This window comes from Calidris pugnax, unplaced genomic scaffold (assembly GCF_001431845.1).
Source record: "Calidris pugnax isolate Ruff unplaced genomic scaffold, ASM143184v1 scaffold32, whole genome shotgun sequence".
In the NCBI taxonomy this organism is placed as follows: Eukaryota; Metazoa; Chordata; class Aves; order Charadriiformes; family Scolopacidae; genus Calidris; species Calidris pugnax.
This window is the reverse complement of record NW_015090783.1, coordinates 193,247-211,110: the sequence shown is the minus strand read 5'-3', so window position 1 is coordinate 211,110 and position 17,864 is coordinate 193,247. Positions and strand designations below refer to the sequence as shown.

At 55.3% G+C, this 17,864-nt stretch overlaps 1 protein-coding gene across 1 annotated transcript in view; it reads left to right on the top strand.

Moving 5' to 3' along the window:
* WSCD2 (WSC domain containing 2) overlaps positions 1-17,460 on the top strand; it is a 24,826-nt gene extending 7,366 nt beyond the window's left edge. The window contains exons 3-9 of the mRNA XM_014965247.1: positions 3,384-3,568; positions 4,632-4,753; positions 6,103-6,277; positions 7,216-7,380; positions 9,837-10,037; positions 15,798-16,165; positions 16,241-17,460. Of these exons, the coding sequence (XP_014820733.1) occupies positions 3,384-3,568; positions 4,632-4,753; positions 6,103-6,277; positions 7,216-7,380; positions 9,837-10,037; positions 15,798-16,150 (1,201 nt within the window). The 3' untranslated portion in view covers positions 16,151-16,165; positions 16,241-17,460. The remainder of the gene's footprint in view (positions 1-3,383; positions 3,569-4,631; positions 4,754-6,102; positions 6,278-7,215; positions 7,381-9,836; positions 10,038-15,797; positions 16,166-16,240) is intronic.
* Positions 17,461-17,864: the final 404 nt, after the last annotated feature.

Here is a 17,864-nt window from a genome sequence, read left to right as displayed (position 1 = left end):
CTGGAGGTTCCGGCTCCTTCTGCAGCAGCCGGTGTTGGGCAGGATCAGATATAGGAGCCTGGTTTAATCAAGGCTGCCCCTATCTCAGACCCGTGTTTCTCCTTGCCAGGGTATGTTCCTGTATCTGTTTCTTTCCCTACGCTTGTCTGCTGCGATGTTCATCTCCTCTTCCTCCTTCTCCTCTTCCTCCTTCTCCTCTTCCTCCTTCTCCTCTTCCTCCTCCTCCCTCTCCTGGCCAAAGTGGTGGACCCCCAGGGTCAGGCCAGGGTGTGGGTCGAGGGCAGCCCCATCTGCCAGGGAATGGCTTTGGCTTGTCTGCATCCCCGCACGAAAGCGCATCTTCTGCCTCAATTTTAGGGGCGTTTTTGGATGGTGAAGCCAGGGAGAGAAAGCACCAGCCCCAGCCTGGCAACGCCCGGCATCGCTTCCTCATTCCCAGCCAGGAATCTTCTGACACTGGGGCAGTTGTCCCAGGGGTGGTCAGCATGGGCCATCCTTCCTGAAGCTGCTGCCACAGCTAACCACAAGCTCTTTTTCATCCTCACGTGGAGCATGTGAGGGAGTGAGGTGACCCAGACCGGTCCATTGTCCCCAGGCTGGTAAGACCCAGCCACTGGTCCTCAGGGCCACCATCCCCTTTCCCTGGGGCACCTGCGCCGGGTGACTGACCTGCACATCCTCTGCCAGAACACATTAATGGACACCTCGTTAGCTGATTACCAGATGGCTAATCCCACTGGCTCCTGGACCCCCCTGTCCTCCTCCAGCAGCAGTGGCAGTGAGGATGCTGAGCATCCCTGCACCAACGCCGCATCCCTGGGTTGGCAGCAGCACATCTTCCCCGCTGCAAATGCTCAGGTGGGAATAGGAGCAGGGCACTAACGAGCACATAAATGAGGGCACAAATGAGGAGACCAAGTGGGGACAGGACACTCGTCCCTATTGACAGCCCAGAGCCAACATGGAGCGTTGGTGATGGGCACACAGGCAAGGAGGTGGCGGTTTGTTTTCAGATCATTGGGAAAGGCTACATTTGTCAAATAGATGATTTCATCGTAACTATTTATTCAGCTCTATTCCCTGCCCACCAGCATCTTCATTTGCTCTCAGCACAGGCATCAGCCTTTATTTTGCCAAGTGTTAGTGCTCAGCAAATATCTTCTGCCTCCATGTCTGTGACTGGGGAAAATGAGCTGCTGGTTGAAGAAAAAATTGGTTTAAAGTGTGTTTTTCCAGTCTGCCCACCCCTATGCTCCTGGCGGGGCAGACTGAAGGGCATGGGTTGTTTTGCCACATAACTCATCTCTTTTTGGAGCCGCTTTGCTCAGTTTTGAGGGAAGGAAGAGGATGAAGAGGAGAAGCCTCGGTGCAGAGCCACAGCATCCTTTGTGCCCATGGTGTTTTTTGGGCTTTACCTACCTTTCCTTGCAGCGTTTGCAGGGGCATGTTGTACCCAGAGCATGTGTTTCTCAAGCAAATGAGTAGGATGCGTTGCTGTGCATCCCTATTTAGGGAAAAATCAAAAGATGGGGGTGGGAATGGGTGGGCTCAGCCCCGGCTGGTTCTTACCCCCCTCCTCCCTCTCCTCCACCCTTCTCCCAGCAAGATACATCGGCTGCTACGTGGACAACACTCGCCGGCGGACGCTGCGCGGCGTGTCCTTCTTTGACTACAAGAAGATGACAGTCTTCCGTTGCCAGGACAACTGTGCCGAACGGTAGGGTGGGAGACGGGCACCGCGTCTCCATCAATCCCCACACACCGCCAGCGTGTCTCTGCTCTCACAGTTCCCTGCCCTGGCTGCTCCCCTCCCCTTCCTCCCGCCTGCCTTCTTTTTTTTTTTCCTTTAGAATTATGTAATTTAGATTTTTTTTAATTTTTTTTTTAATTCACGGGTGTTTTCCAGGATCCCAGTTTCCTCCCCTCCCCGAAAAAGAGTCAGGGAGGATGATGGGCTCTATCCTCGTATAGGGCAGGGGGGTGTAAGGGCTCCAATTCAATGCTGGGGGAGCCTTGAGCACTTCCATCCACCCAGGGCTGGCCCCACCAAAATGCTGTCCCTCCACCCAAACACCCTCCCCAGACCTTCCCAGCTGTCCAAGTGTATCCATGAGCAGCTGAGGAGACACGTGGATCTCTTGCTGCAGAAGTTTTCTCCTTTCCCCAGCGTTACAGGAAGGATGTGCCCCAAACGTGGTTGGGCGGGCAGCATTGCGGGCAGTTTGCTGCCCCCAAACTCCCCCGGAGCTGAAGCACCTGGGGATGATGCTGCAAAGTACCATCTCCCCACCGTAGGGCTCATCCTCCCCAGCAGAATGCTCAGCGTAGTGGAGAAGTGCCACGAGCTGAGCTGACTGCTGGGGTGCATCCTCAGTGGTGCTGACGTGGGGCTGACCCACACCAGAGCCCCCCTGCCGTGCCAGCAGCCCCACAGAGGGACTTACTGCTCTGGCACTGCCCTTCTCCGGCAGGTTTCCAGCTGCATTGGCACTTGGCAAGTGCCTACCTGTGCTGCAACCCTTCCCCTTTCAAATCCAACCTGTACTGAGCAGCACAGCTCTCGTGCTTTGAAGCTGAGCAAAGTCCCCATCACTTATTCCTGCTCCACCAACACCCATTGTATCCTCCTTGCCCCTAAGAAATGTTGCTTTAAATCACTTATTCCTGCTCCACCAACACCCATTATGTCCTCCCTGCCTCTAAGAAATGTTGCTTTAAGATAGAGTAGAGTAGAATAGAATAGAATTTGGGAGCTGGGGTTATTCAGCCTGGAGAAGAGGAGGCTGAGGGGAGACCTTATTGCTCTCTACAACTCCCTGAAAGGAGGGTGTAGAGAGATGGGGGTCGGTCTCTTCTCTCAAGTCCCAGGCGACAGGACAAGAGGAAATGGCCTCAAGTTACACCAGGGGAGGTTCAGGCTGGATATTAGGAAAAATTTTTTCACCGAAAGGGTTCTCAGCCATTGGAATGGGCTGCCCAGGGAGGGGGTTGAGGCACCATCCCTGGAGGTGTTCAAAAGAGGGGTTGATGTAGTGCTGGGAGGTATGGTTTAGTGATGGTGTTGCTTTTTGTTTGTTGTGTGGGCGTACGTTTTTGTCAAAATTAGGTTGACGGTTGGACAAGATGATCTTTAAGGTCCTTTCCAACCTAGAAGATTCTGTGATTCTGTGATTCTGTAATAGAATAGAATTGAATCTTTTCAGTTGGAAGGGACCTATGATGATCATCTAGTCCAATGATGCATCCTTGGGATGCAGTGCTGCTCCCCAAGGTGTGAGCTGGCAGCAGTGGGTATTCTCCAGCAAATCCCCATGGAGCCGGGGTGGGGGGGATGCCTGGGGATGTGCTGAACCCCCCCTCCCCATCTCTCTCCCTCTCCCCAGGGGCTACCTCTACGCAGGGCTGGAGTTCGGCGCTGAGTGCTACTGTGGACACAAGATCCAGGCGTCGAATGCCAGCGAGTCTGAGTGCAACATGGCGTGCAAGGGGGAGAGGAGCAACATCTGTGGTGGGGTCAACCGTCTCTCCATCTACCGCCTGGAGCTGGCCCAGGAATCTGCCCGGAGATGTAAGTCGGCAGCATCAATTTGGGTCCTGGCTCAGCCCCTGAGATGGGGGAACCCCTCGTGGTGCCTGGGGCGGGGGGTGAGCCCTGGTGTCCCTGTTGCTCCTCAATGTCTTCCTTGGAGTGAGGGGGCCAAAGCTGAAAACAGTATTTGGGCATTTTGGGGGACTTTGGATGACGTCTTGGTGGCCAAAGAGGATCATCATTGTGTTCAACATGTGCTGCCAGCAGAGCTGGCTGTGGGATGAAGGATGTGCAGGAGCTCCTGCCGGGGGTGGGGGGTGAGCCCTGGTGTCCCTGTTGCTCCTCAATGTCTTCCTTGGAGTGAGGGGGCCAAAGCTGAAAACAGTATTTGGGCATTTTGGGGGACTTTGGATGACGTCTTGGTGGCCAAAGAGGATCATCATTGTGTTCAACATGTGCTGCCAGCAGAGCTGGCTGTGGGATGAAGGATGTGCAGGAGCTCCAGGAATAGCCAAGGAGCTTCTGCTCCCTGTTGGAAGCGCTCATTTGGCTCCCCATTAGGCAGCACTATAATTATCCATATTTTCTGGTTTTCTTTCCTTGTCCCCACGCAATGGGAGAGAGTTCCCACCACCAGGCACCCAGTGGAGCATCAGCCCTGGAGAAGGGCTGAGGGTGCCTGGGTACGTGCAGCAGTGGGTGAGGACCCGGGATGGGACCTCCTGGGGAACTGATGCCAGGGAAAGGGACCAGGCCACCTCCAACCCTGGCTCTCCTCACCAGCTCCATCCCTCCTGCACTCTGGGATCACTGAGCTGATAAAAATAGGGAGGAAAAAAATAAACCTGGCTTTGCTGCCGGGGCTTTTGCTCTCATTTTGCACCATAAGCAGCCAGGCGAGCTCGTTAGTGAACGTGGCTTCACAGCCGGAGGGTGATGAGAGCTGGAGAAGAGCGGCTGCTGCGCCGGTGGGCGGCTGGAGGGGAGCTCCGGGGGATGATGACACTGTCAGTGGCATCATTTTTGGGGTGCATGGAGCCCCTGCTCCTCGTGGCCGGGCTGGCATCACTCTCACCACCGCTGCGGGCTCCCTCCCTCGTAGATGGCAGTGCAATATTTCGGGGGTGCTTCCGCCGGCCGGACAACGTCTCCATCGCCCTGCCCATCAGCCAGATCATGCTGAACATGTCGGTGGACAAGTGCGTGGACTTCTGCACCGAGAAGGTACTGGGCTGGGGGGGGCAAAGGGGTGGAGGTCGAAAGCTTAACCATCCAAATCATCATCAGAAAGGGTCACACTGGGTAGATTTTAACCTGATTTAGTGTCGCAATTACGTGTATGCAGGCTGCAAAGGATCAAGTTGCTCTCTACAACTACCTGAAAGGAGGGTGTAGAGAGGTGGGGGTCGGTCTCTTCTCTCAAGTCACAGGTGACAGGACGAGAGGAAATGGCCTCAAGTTACTCCAGGGGAGGTTCAGGCTGGATATTAGGAAAAATTTTTTCACCAAAAGGGTTCTCAGCCATTGGAATGGGCTGCCCAGGGAGGTGGTTGAGGCACCATCCCTGGAGGTGTTCAAAAGACGGGTTGATGTAGTGCTGGGAGATATGGTTTAGTGATGATGCTCCTTGTTTGTTGTGTGGGTGTCTATTTTTGTCAAAGTTAGGTTGATGGTTGGACAAGATGATCTTTAAGGTCCCTTCCAACCAAGAAGATGCCGTGAAGTTGGTTGTGTCTCTGCCATGGGGAGGGACTGGCAGCTCTTCTGCTGCCTGCCCTGCCTGCTCCCCACTGCTCTTCACCCCCCCTGAGCAGGCAGCAGCTTTGGGGGGTGGAATTTGGGCAGGAGCATCCCATGGTCCCAGCCTGGTTCAGGAATGCTGCAGTGCAGTTTGCTCCTAGGGCATGATGTGCCTATAAGCAGGCAAGGGAAAAGTTGACAGTGGGCATTGCTAGAGTATTTATTAATCAAAATTAGGTAAATTATCAGGTAGAGAAAGACCTACAGGTGGGGATGGTCATGTCCTCCCTGACAGAGGGTGGTGGGAAATAAACCATCCCACCAGTTAAATACCAGCAGCTGCTCCATCACTGGCTCCACTTTCCTGTGCTGCCAGGAGGGCACAGGGCCAAGAGGTGTAAATAACCAGAGCCCCTCAATTAACCTGACACTGTCCCAGCCCGCTGGTAAATCACCTTTCAGATGCCGAATGGGCCTTGTAAGTCTGGGCTTGGAAACGCTGGTGAGGCTGCCATGGGGCAACCTCAGAGATGGTGCAGGTGGCAACCTCAGGGACGACGTGCCACGGCTCTGCCAGGAGATGGTATTGCTGGCAGGCATCTCGGCCAGGCCATGGGAAAGTTGGAGCTTGGGTGCTTTTGGGTGGCTGCAATGAGCTGCTTGGACAACCAGCTGGAAGGATGCTGCAGCCAGCTCAGAGGATGCTGCAAAATTCTCTGAGCTGCAAAGTGGGGCCAGGGCAGTGAGGACGGGTGGTGGGGGGCAGAGGAGGTGTCTGCTGTGGGGTCCGGGGCTGGTGCCACCAGCTGCCCTCCCTCCACTCATCCCCACAGGAGTACCCGCTGTCAGCCCTGGCCGGGACGTTGTGCCGCTGTGGCTTCCCCACCACCCTCTTCACCCTGCACGAGCGTGAGGATGAGCAGCTCTGTGCCCAGAAATGTGCCGGGGAGGAGTTCGAGAGCTGTGGCACCACTGAGTACCTCCTGGTCTACCAGACCCAAGTGCAAGGTGAGGGGCACCGGGCTCGTCCTGCCTGCTGCCGGGCAGGGGGACACTCCAGCAGGAATTCCAGCACTGGTTTCCCATCCCCTTCCTGGGGACACCGGCAGAAAGTGGCCGTGAGCTCGCAGCATCTATGTGGCTTTCATTAAAAATTACCATTTATTTTAATTTCCCGGGAAATCAATCCTCCCCTGAACAAACAGCTTTAATTACTGCCTGACTCAGCTGCAGGGGAGAGCAGTTTGCCATCTGCCTCCAGCAGGATCTCTCCTTGTCGGCGCTTGTCCCTCCTTGTCACCACCAAGTACTGGTAAGCCGGAGTTTGCCAGCCAGAGGGGACAGGGTCCAGGGAAAAAAATGGGGAGAAAAAGCTGTGACCAGGGAGAAAGTCCCCAGGAGGCTGCACAGAGAAGGCTCCTGTCCCCCATTATGTCTCAGCGGTGGGACCAGTGGGGACAAGGGAAACACAGGGCGAGGGGAAACCTGTTACAGGGAGAGGAAAGGGCTGAATGGAGCAAATGAGGACTTAAATTCAGGGGGGGTTTGCTTCAGAGTGGCTTGGTCTCAACGCAATCCCTGCTTTGGCATTTGAGATCATGCTCGAAATACTTGTGCATTCATTGATAGAAAAAGCAGGAGCGTTGCTTGGCAAATGCACCCCTGTTACTCACCATCTCCTAATCGTGCAGGCACAAGCAGTAATGGCAGAGCACCTCCTGCCGCCTTCTTAGGATTTTTTGAGGTGTTTAGGACTCTTTGGAGTATTCAGGACTCTTTGGGGTGTCCTTGGGTGGGTACCTTTCCCTATTGCAGCCGCCTCCTCGCACCTTGTCCCAGTGTCTTCCATGGAGGCAGCAGCACCCTGTAAGAAAGAGGGGTATCTCTGTAGGAAAAAGAATTTCCGTGCCACAGCCCTGATGTTCCTTGGCTGGTTCTCGCTGCAGACAACCGCTGCATGGACAGGAGGTTTCTCCCCACCCGTGCCAAGCAGCTGGTGGCCCTGGCCAGCTTCCCTGGCGCCGGCAACACCTGGGCACGCCACCTGATCGAGCTGGCCACCGGCTTCTACACCGGCAGCTACTACTTCGACGGGTCTCTCTACAACAAAGGTAAGAGGGGGGGGTCATTTCTGGGGGTGCATCGATCCCACCTGAGCCTGGAGAAGGTCCTGGTGCCATCCTTTGGGTCTGCGGGAAGGAGAGGGCAGAGCTGGGTACCACTGATGATGCTCCACAGGATGGTGTGTCCTGGTTCAAAGGGTATTGGAGGGACTCAACATCACGTGTGTGCTGCCCACTAACCTTGGCCAGGACCCATTTGGGGCATAACTGGGGTTTCTCCATCACACTGGTGGTTTTAAAGCCACTGTGAGGGTTGGAACTTTCTAGAGGAGGAACCGGAGGAGCTCTGACCCTGCCAAACAAGGCATTGCCTCTGTGTTTTGCCCCAAGAAATGGCCAATGGGGTTTTGTGACCAGATTTCCCCAGGAGCTGGTGTTTGTAGGTTTGGCACTCTCCTCCTGGGCTGCCTAAAGTGAGAAGCAAATGAAAGTCACAGCTGCACGGCGAGAAGGACCGACGCAGCCTTCCAGCTTCAGGATTTAGGAGCGGGTGGCAGGAGTATCCTGGAGGACAAATGTCCCCACGTGTTTCCTGAGTAACCGCAGATAAAAATAGCGACGTGTCAGGGCACCCGGGGAACACCAACACCCAAATGAATGAATATTCGCAGTGCAAAAAAAACACCGATGAGCTCATGAGGGGATGGAGGAGGGAGCTGATCTCATTTGGTTTGGCTGTTCTCCTTGGACTTGGAAGGGTTTGGTGGAGATCCATCTTCCCGGCCTGGGCAATGCAGGTATTTGTGCAGTAAATATTTAATGGGGAAGGGATGCTGTCGCTCCCACCTTTTGTGTCCTCTGGGACAAAGCAGCAGCGCTGTGCCCACCGTATTGGTGCCAGGGCCGATAGCATGTGGGGACCCTGAATTAAGCAGCGAGTTTCGAGCCAAAAAAAAGCTTGAGAGAGGTGTGAAGGTTTTTCAGGCAGAAGCCACCTTCCCCCAGTAACCCACCATATTGCAAGGGGGAGGGAAAAGACCAGTTCCCCCATTTTATAGCCATTTACCACTGTTTTATTCATAGACCTAGAAGGTTTCTCCTACTTTTCCTTCCCCTTCTGAGGCTGTGAGAGGAAATCCTCCTCCCCTCCTTGGCTGTGGTGGAGCTGGGGTCTGTACCTGGGGTACCCATGTAGCTGGTGGGGTCTCTTCCCTAAAGACTCACTTGCTTGACACCACAGGCAGCTATGCACTTCTTTTTTTCTTCAAGATTTGCCAAATCCAGCCTTTCAGAGATGGAGATGCTCTGCCCTGAGTGAGGGGTCCTGGACTATATCGGCCCCCGGTGCTGGCACCCACTTGGGGTGCAGCTGGCGTGGCACATCCCACGGAGGGGAGCATCACCAGGCAAGGTTCTGCTCATCCCACCGAGCGTGGGTTCCGTGTTTATTCCAGGCTGAGCGTGTCGGAGGGCCCGGAGGTATCCAGGCAACTGGCAGATTAGCCATCACGTCCCCGAGTCGCACGGCAGGGCTGCCGAAAGCAAATTACACATCTATAATTGATGTAATACAGCTACTTACAGCTTATCTCCCCCAACTCAGCTCAGCTCCGACGACGACGACACACTGTTCCCGGGTAGTTTGGGTTGTGCTTTGCAGAGGCTGGGGGGGCAAAGGGGCTGGGAGCCATGCCAGGCTCATCCCCGATGCTCCGTGCAGGGGGACACGGGGGATGGCGGTCCCCTCTCTGGATGTGCCCCCATGGCATCACTGCAGCCTCTGGGCTCATCTGCAGCCCATAGGGGATTTCACCCTTCTTAATTTATTGGGAGGGTTTAAAATCTGTGGCCAGGGATACTATAGCTGTAAAAGCAGAGGCTGGGGGGGCAAAGGGGCTGGGAGTGATGCCAGGCTCATCCCCGATGCTCCATGCAGGGGGACACGGGGGATGGCGATCCCCTCTCTGGATGTGCCCCCATGGCATCACAGCAGCCCCTGGACTCATCTGCAGCCCGCAGCCCATAGGGGATTTCACCCTTCTTAATTTATTGGGAGGGTTTAAAATCTGTGGCCAGGGATACTATAGCTGTAAAAATATATTCTTGACACCCCACCAGTATAAGCATAAGGTGCGTTAATGCAGGGTGCAGTTATTTAACGCCGGTGGGCTTTGCCCTGGAGAAAAGTTGCCTGTGCAATATCAGGCTGTGGCAGACCATCTTGCTGAGAAGAGCTGAGCGTGCCCTGGGGGGAAGAGGCAGCCCTGCTCAGTCCCTGTGCCCTCTATCCACCCCCTCATACATGGATTTTTCATCACGGCTTGACTCATAATTCAGGCAAATAAATGATTTCCATTCAAGAGAGAGATGGAAATCCTACTTCAAGCCTCAACTGCTTTTATCCAAGTGTATTTTACCACCTGATATCGCCCCATCATTCCCTTTCCCCAGCTCACTTTTACTATTTTTATTAATATCAGCACCGACTTGCTCTGTCCCGGCAGGGTTCAAGGGTGAGAGGGACCACTGGCGAAGCGGGAGGACGATTTGCATCAAAACCCACGAGAGCGGCCAGAAGGAGATTGAATCCTTCGACTCGGCCATCCTGCTCATCCGAAACCCCTACAAGGCCCTGATGGCAGAGTTCAACCGCAAATACGGGGGACACATCGGCTTCGCGGCTCACGCCCACTGGAAGGGCAAAGGTATGGTGGGCTCGGCTGCTCCTGCCCTGCTCCTGTGGGACCTGGGTGGGTGGGATCCAGTCTGGCCACTGGAACTATAAAGCTGTTGTTGAAGCCCAGGAGAACCCAAGTCTGGTCCCCATGGGGGAAGCCCAGGCTGTGCCACCCCTTTGGGGTCCCCATGTCCATCTTCTGGCATGACCTTCAGCAGCTCCTAGCATGGCCAAGGGCTCCAGTGGGATCATCCATCCAGTAGGATGGAATGGGATGGGGAACTGGAGATGCTCAGCTGTTCAGTGCTATGTTGGGCTGCAGCAGAGAGGTGGCAGTGACCAGGGACACAAGTCCAACAGCAGCTTGGTGCCAGCAAGAAGGCAGTAGCGTGGCCAAGGGCTCCAGTAGGATCATCCATCCAGTAGGATGGAATGGAATGGGACGGGATGGGGAAGTGGAGATGCTCGGTCATTCAGTGCTATGTTGGGCAGCAAGAGAGGTGGCAGTGACCAGGGATACAAGTCCCACTGTAGCTTGGTGCCAACAAGGAGGGAATAGGTGGGCAGGAGCCCGAGGGTCCAAACTTTGCCCGTTCTTTGGAGCAGCTCTTTGAGGCCAAGGGAAGCCAGCCTGGATGCTTGGCTGGGTGATTGGAGAGCAAGGAGAGGTTAAAAAGTATAACAGGATCCATCAGACATCTCCACCCCTCATCTGGTGGGCACGTGTTGGTGTGGGGCTGCAGCATCTCCATGCTGCCACTGGAGCTGGATCCCAGCAGGACCACCCTGCCCAGGGGGGTGTCAGGAAGGGATGGGCTGCCCCGGTCCCCGGCAGAGCCAGCCCTGGCACGGGCAGCGCTGTGGGGTGGAAAACTCACCAAGTCAATAGTACCTTTAGGTTGCCCAGAGAAGTTGTGGCTGCCCCATCCCTGGAGGGGTTCAAGACCAGGTTGGACGGGGCTTTGAGCAACCTGCTCTAGTGGGAGGTGTCCTCCGTGGCAGGAGAGGTGGAACTGGATGATCTTTAAGGTCCCTTCCAACCCAAACCAGCCCATCCCACGGAGGGGAGCATCACCAGGCAAGGTTCTGCTCATCCCACCGAGCGTGGGTTCCGTGTTTATTCCAGGCTGAGCGTGTCGGAGGGCCCGGAGGTATCCAGGCAACTGGCAGATTAGCCATCACGTCCCCGAGTCGCACGGCAGGGCTGCCGAAAGCAAATTACACATCTATAATTGATGTAATACAGCTACTTACAGCTTATCTCCCCCAACTCAGCTCAGCTCCGACGACGACGACACACTGTTCCCGGGTAGTTTGGGTTGTGCTTTGCAGAGGCTGGGGGGGCAAAGGGGCTGGGAGTGATGCCAGGCTCATCCCCGATGCTCCATGCAGGGGGACACGGGGGATGGCGATCCCCTCTCTGGATGTGCCCCCATGGCATCACAGCAGCCCCTGGACTCATCTGCAGCCCCACAATCATAGGGGTTTTCACCCTTCTTAATTTATTGGGAGGGTTTAAAATCTGTGGCCAGGGATACTATAGCTGTAAAAATATATTCTTGACACCCCACCAGTATAAGGATATGGTGCGTTAATGCAGAGTGCAGTTATTTAATGCCAGTGATCTTTGCCTTGGAGAAAAGTTGCCTGTGCAATATCAGGCTGTGGCAGACCATCTTGCTGAGAAGAGCTGAGCGTGCCCTGGGGGGAAGAGGCAGCCCTGCTCAGTCCCTGTGCCCTCTATCCACCCCCTCATACATGGATTTTTCATCATGGCTTGACTCATAATTCAGGCAAATAAATGATTTCCATTCAAGAGAGAGATGGAAATCCTACTTCAAGCCTCAACTGCTTTTATCCAAGTGTATTTTACCACCTGATATCGCCCCATCATTCCCTTTCCCCAGCTCACTTTTACTATTTTTATTAATATCAGCACCGACTTGCTCTGTCCCGGCAGGGTTCAAGGGTGAGAGGGACCACTGGCGAAGCGGGAGGACGATTTGCATCAAAACCCACGAGAGCGGCCAGAAGGAGATTGAATCCTTCGACTCGGCCATCCTGCTCATCCGAAACCCCTACAAGGCCCTGATGGCAGAGTTCAACCGCAAATACGGGGGACACATCGGCTTCGCGGCTCACGCCCACTGGAAGGGCAAAGGTATGGTGGGCTCGGCTGCTCCTGCCCTGCTCCTGTGGGACCTGGGTGGGTGGGATCCAGTCTGGCCACTGAATCTATAAAGCTGTTGTTGAAGCCCAGGAGAACCCAAGTCTGGTCCCCATGGGGAAAGCCCAGGCTGTGCCACCCTTTTGGGGTCCCCATGTCCATCTTCTGGCATGACCTACAGCAGCTCCTAGCATGGCCAAGGGCTCCAGTAGGATCATCCATCCAGTAGGATGGAATGGGATGGGACGGGATGGGGAAGTGGAGATGCTCAGCTGTTCAGTACTATGTTGGGAGCAGCAGAGAGGTGGCAGTGACCAGGGACACAAGTCCAACAGTAGCTTGGTGCCAGCAAGAAGGCAGTAGCGTGGTCAAGTGTTCCAGTAGGATCATCCATCCAGTAGGATGGAATGGGATGGGGAACTGGAGATGCTCAGCTGTTCAGTGCTATGTTGGGCTGCAGCAGAGAGGTGGCAGTGACCAGGGACACAAGTCCAACAGTAGCTTGGTGCCAGCAAGAAGGCAGTAGCGTGGCCAAGGGCTCCAGTAGGATCATCCATCCAGTAGGATGGAATGGGATGGGACGGGATGGGGAAGTGGAGATGCTCGGTCATTCAGTGCTATGTTGGGCAGCAAGAGAGGTGGCAGTGACCAGGGATACAAGTCCCACTGTAGCTTGGTGCCAACAAGGAGGGAATAGGTGGGCAGGAGCCCGAGGGTCCAAACTTTGCCCGTTCTTTGGAGCAGCTCTTTGAGGCCAAGGGAAGCCAGCCTGGATGCTTGGCTGGGTGATTGGAGAGCAAGGAGAGGTTAAAAAGTATAACAGGATCCATCAGACATCTCCACCCCTCATCTGGTGGGCACGTGTTGGTGTGGGGCTGCAGCATCTCCATGCTGCCACTGGAGCTGGATCCCAGCAGGACCACCCTGCCCAGGGGGGTGTCAGGAAGGGATGGGCTGCCCCGGTCCCCGGCAGAGCCAGCCCTGGCACGGGCAGCGCTGTGGGGTGGAAAACTCACCAAGTCAATAGTACCTTTGGAGCAGCTCTTTGAGGCCAAGGGAAGCCAGCCTGGATGCTTGGCTGGGTGATTGGAGAGCAAGGAGAGGTTAAAAAGTATAACAGGATCCATCAGACATCTCCACCCCTCGTCTGGTGGGCACGTGTTGGTGTGGGGCTGCAGCATCTCCATGCTGCCACTGGAGGTGGATCCCAGCAGGACCACCCTGCCCAGGGGGGTGTCAGGAAGGGATGGGCTGCCCTGCTCCCTGGCAGAGCCAGCCCTGGCACGGGCAGTGCTGTGGGGTGGAAACAAACCCCAAAACTCACCAAGGCAACCTTTAGGTTGCCCAGAGAAGTAGTGGATGCCCCATCCCTGGAGGGGTTCAAGACCAGGTTGGACGGGGCTTTGAGCAACCTGCTCTAGTGGGAGGTGTCCTCCGTGGCAGGAGAGGTGGAACTGGATGATCTTTAAGGTCCCTTCCAACCCAAACCAGCCTATGATTCTACCTGCAGGAGGTCCTGCCCGATGATGCCAGGTCACTCACCTACCCCCATCCTCCTCCTGTCCAGCAGCGCTGCTCCAGCTCTGATAGTCCAGTGCAGCTTTGGAGTTTCTAATTAGCAGGAGGAAGGAGATTTCCTCCAAGCCCCAATTATCTGTCCTTCCCCAGGGCAGAGGCACTGGAGAGCGGGCCCAGGCGATGTGTCTGCACAGTCCCCAGCCGGGGGGAAGCCCCCTGTCCCTGTGCCACCCTTGTCCCCTCGCCGGCAGCAGGAGTGGTGGCAGCCACCAGCCCGTCCCCGTGGACAAGGCGGTGACAGGGTGTTATTTCCCCGTGCCCAGCTGCTCCCCAGACACTACCTTTTCCCACGCAGAGGCGTATTGTGGAGGCTTGTTAATTATAGCAATTTACAAATTGCTGTTGTGGGATTGACTTCATTGGAAAGAGTTAAAATATTTAGCTTGATTGAACATCTGCTACCCTTAATTCAGAGTTTATTTAAGGGGAGCTTTTGCTGTTGTGGCTGTTATGTGCCTGGATTTCGTTATCGCCATGTGCTTGCCGCCTCGGAGACGGCCCAACCCCGCTCTCCCCATCACCCCATCCCCTAAAACCAGGGAAGAGGAATGTCCTGCTGCTTCCTTGGTGGCTTTTCTCCACGGGCAGGTCCCTGGGGTGGCATCGCCCCCACTGTGGTGTGGTACCAGCCTCTTGCTAGATTTTATTCCCATCTGCTGCATCCCAAAGCACAACTGCGCGTTGCAGATACAGGTGGGAGGGGGAATGTGGGATGAACCCCTCGCTGCAGCCCCAGCACCACAGGAACCTTCCTGAGCTCTCCTGGTCCCAAATCCCACCCCATGCCTGTCCCATGCCCTGTTCCCCCGAGGAGAGGCGGAACCAGGCAGAGGGGACCCTTCTCTCTACCCCAGCACAGTCTGATTTGGACAAACATCAAAATACATCACCAAATTCTTTCCAGAGGATGTACGGTGTAATTAGCTGATGGGTTAATTGTCAGGTTAATTAACCATTGTAAGAACTTGCCTGGAAAGACGGAGATTTTCCATCGCTTGAGGGTTGCTGAGAGCTGTGGCCGGGCACCAGGAAAGGGTTGGACACCCCTGTTTTGCTGACCCAGTGTGGGGGTTCAGCCCATGGAGGACCCACGGAGGAGCCCGGGGGTCCCTGCAGGACCTTCAGCACCCACCCTGCCCTCCCACCAGTGCGGGAAGCAAACCCTCAACGGGGACAGTTCGTTTGTGCCAGGTTTGCAATTAGGGGGGGTGGTTAAATAAATCACCCAGAGGACAATAAGAAAAGTGATTAAAGGTGAGTAATTAAGAAGGGGCGTGGGCCTCCCGTTCTCAGCCTTCCCTGCAGGAAGCCCCTTGCTCCCTGCAGCCCGGTTCTCCCAACCATTTTCTTCTCCCAGGAACTAATTTTGGGGAAAAGCCGTGCCCTCTCGCAGCCTTGCCCACAGCTGCTGGTACCGGGGAGGGGGGATGGAATTTTCCTTCCCCCCACCCCATTCCCAGCCCCTGCCATTTTCTTCTCCCAGGAACTAATTTTGGGAAAAAGCCGTGCCCTCTTGCAGCCTTGCCCACAGGTGCTGGTACCGGGGGGGGGGGGGGGGCATTTTCCTCTCCCCCCCCCCCTCCCCCTGCATGGAGCCCACAGAGGCTGCGGGCACCATGAAACCCCCGTTTGGTTCCGTGACATTAATTTTACGATATCCCTGGAGCGGTTCCAAAGCAAAGTTTTATGTGATATGATTACACAAGGTGAATTGTCCTGTATCTGTTTAATGAAACAGATACTGTGTTTAATGATTCTTTGGGGAATTAAATACAGTTAAGCTATTAATCAGGCATTGGTTTCTGGGGGGAGGACATGAGGAAGAGGCAGATACCCAGAGCTTTTATGCATCGTGAGACAGCTGTATACAGCACTGCCAGGAGAGTTGTGGCTTATTATTGATGTTCCATTATCCCTTTTATCACCTGATTTTTATAGGAGGATCAATTAGTGAGAAGGATAATTGAAAGATTTCGGCAGGAGGCGCAGGTGGTGGGATGCAGGGGACAGAGGGGACTAAACGGTGTCCTCTGCTCCTTCCAGAGTGGCCTGAGTTCGTGGCCAACTACGCGCCGTGGTGGGCGACCCACACCCTCGACTGGCTGCGCTACGGCAAGAAGGTGCTGGTGGTGCACTTCGAGGACCTGAAGCGGGACCTCTTCGTCCAGCTGCAGCGGATGGTGGGGCTGCTGGGCATCGCCGCCTGCGAGGACCGGCTGCTCTGCGTGGAGGGACAGAAGGACGGCAACTTTAAGCGATCCGGCTTGAGGAAGTTGGAGTACGACCCTTACACCCCCGAGATGAGGAAGATGATCAGCGGCTACATCAAAACGGTGGACACGGCTCTGAAACTCCGAAATCTGTCGGGGGTCCCGGATGACTACTACCCGAGATGATGGTGATGACGGCGGGACACGGCTCTGAAACTCCGAAATCTGTCGGGGGTCCCGGATGACTACTACCCGAGATGATGGTGATGATGGCAGGGGGGACTTGACCCTGCGTGGCAAGGAAAGGCTCGGTCTCCCCGGCCTCTGCCTACTTCCACCCAGTGGGTGGCTTTTCTTTTAATTCTCCATCTTGCTGCTATTAGCTGTTGATCAACTCCCTGCATGAGCAACGAACGGTCCCCAGCCATCGCTGAGCTTGCTTGGCCGGTGCCGGTGTGGACCCGGGCATCACCCCCAAAGGGGATGCGGGTGCCTTCCCCACCGCAGGGTTCCTGCTCCATCCCCCTCCTGTTTTGGCTACCACAGCCCTCCGTGGCAATGCAGTGAGCTATTTGTGCCTGTTCCTTTGGGCTGGTGGGGATGCTGTGTTGCTCATGCCATGCCTGATGCAACCCCCCAGCACCGGCAACGCTGCCGTGGTGCTGCAAGAGCTGAGCTCTCCTGGGGTGGGTATCCCCAAAGTCCCTTTGCCCCTTGGCCAGCCCTAGAAGGTCCTGGGATGGAGCACATCAGCCTTCCCAAGGGAGGAGAGGACTGGGGGGGTTGGCACCACGCGGTGTTGGGGTGATGGACCTGTTGGGGTGATCCACAGGGTGATGCTCCTGTGGATCCCAGTGGGAGCTATGGAAATCAGGAAGGCTGTGCTGGGGAGAGTGATGCCTCTGAATGAGGTGGTTGTGTCCCCCCCTGTGCACCATCTTTTGGCTCCATGGGGACCCTCCCTGGGGTGAGGTTGGTGTCCCCAGCCACAACACCAGGCAATGTTACTGCTCCAGCCCTGGTGACCTGGGGGGCGCCTGTGACCCCCACCTTTGGGGCTGTGGGTGGAAGCCACCCCCATGTGTGTGGATGATGCTCGAGAGGGGGACATAGGCCCTGGACAGAGGAGCTTACGGGACCCACAGGCTCATCCGTGCCTCATTTCCAAAGCTTATGAGCCAGAAGAGCCCCTCCAGAAGCAGTTTTTGGGCTCCACAAGGTCCATCAAACCCACACATAGCGGGGAGAAAATCCCAGGGCTGAGCTTTTAGGTGTCCCCAGTCCCTCAACGGGTCGTCCCCCCCCACCATGCCCACACTCTTGCCCTCTGCCTCCCAACGAGCAAGCGAAACCAAAGGATCTCCCTGCCCGTGGGGAAGGTGCCCCTCGCCAGGCTGGCTTTGTGCAGAGCTGCATGCGGTCCCCAGCCATCCCCCCCCTCCCCATGCCACCCTCCCAGCCCATCCCCATCCTGGCTTTGCCGCAAACAAGTTCCCCCCCCCCCCCAAAACCCCCCAAAAAAAAAAAAAAAAAAAATTCAGATAACTTCACACTAAAGACTGAATTGCAACTTTGAATTTTTTTTTTTTTTAAGGAAGAATACACAAGTGAACCAATCCCTTTCAAACTACCCCTTTCAAAAGTAAACACAGCAAGAAGAATCTGCCTTTTAAACTCAGTAGCTTCCACACTTTGTATCGTGGTAACTCAGGATTGCTAAGCATTTGGAATACAAAAGTCTTGGGACTACAAAACAAAACAAACACGCCAAAACAAACAAACAAAACCCCACCAAAACCACAAACAAAAAACAACCAAGCAAAAAATCCCCCAAATCCCCCCAGCCTCCCCAAAGCCTAATAAAAAAAACCCACACAAAACCCTATACTTTTTTTAAGTA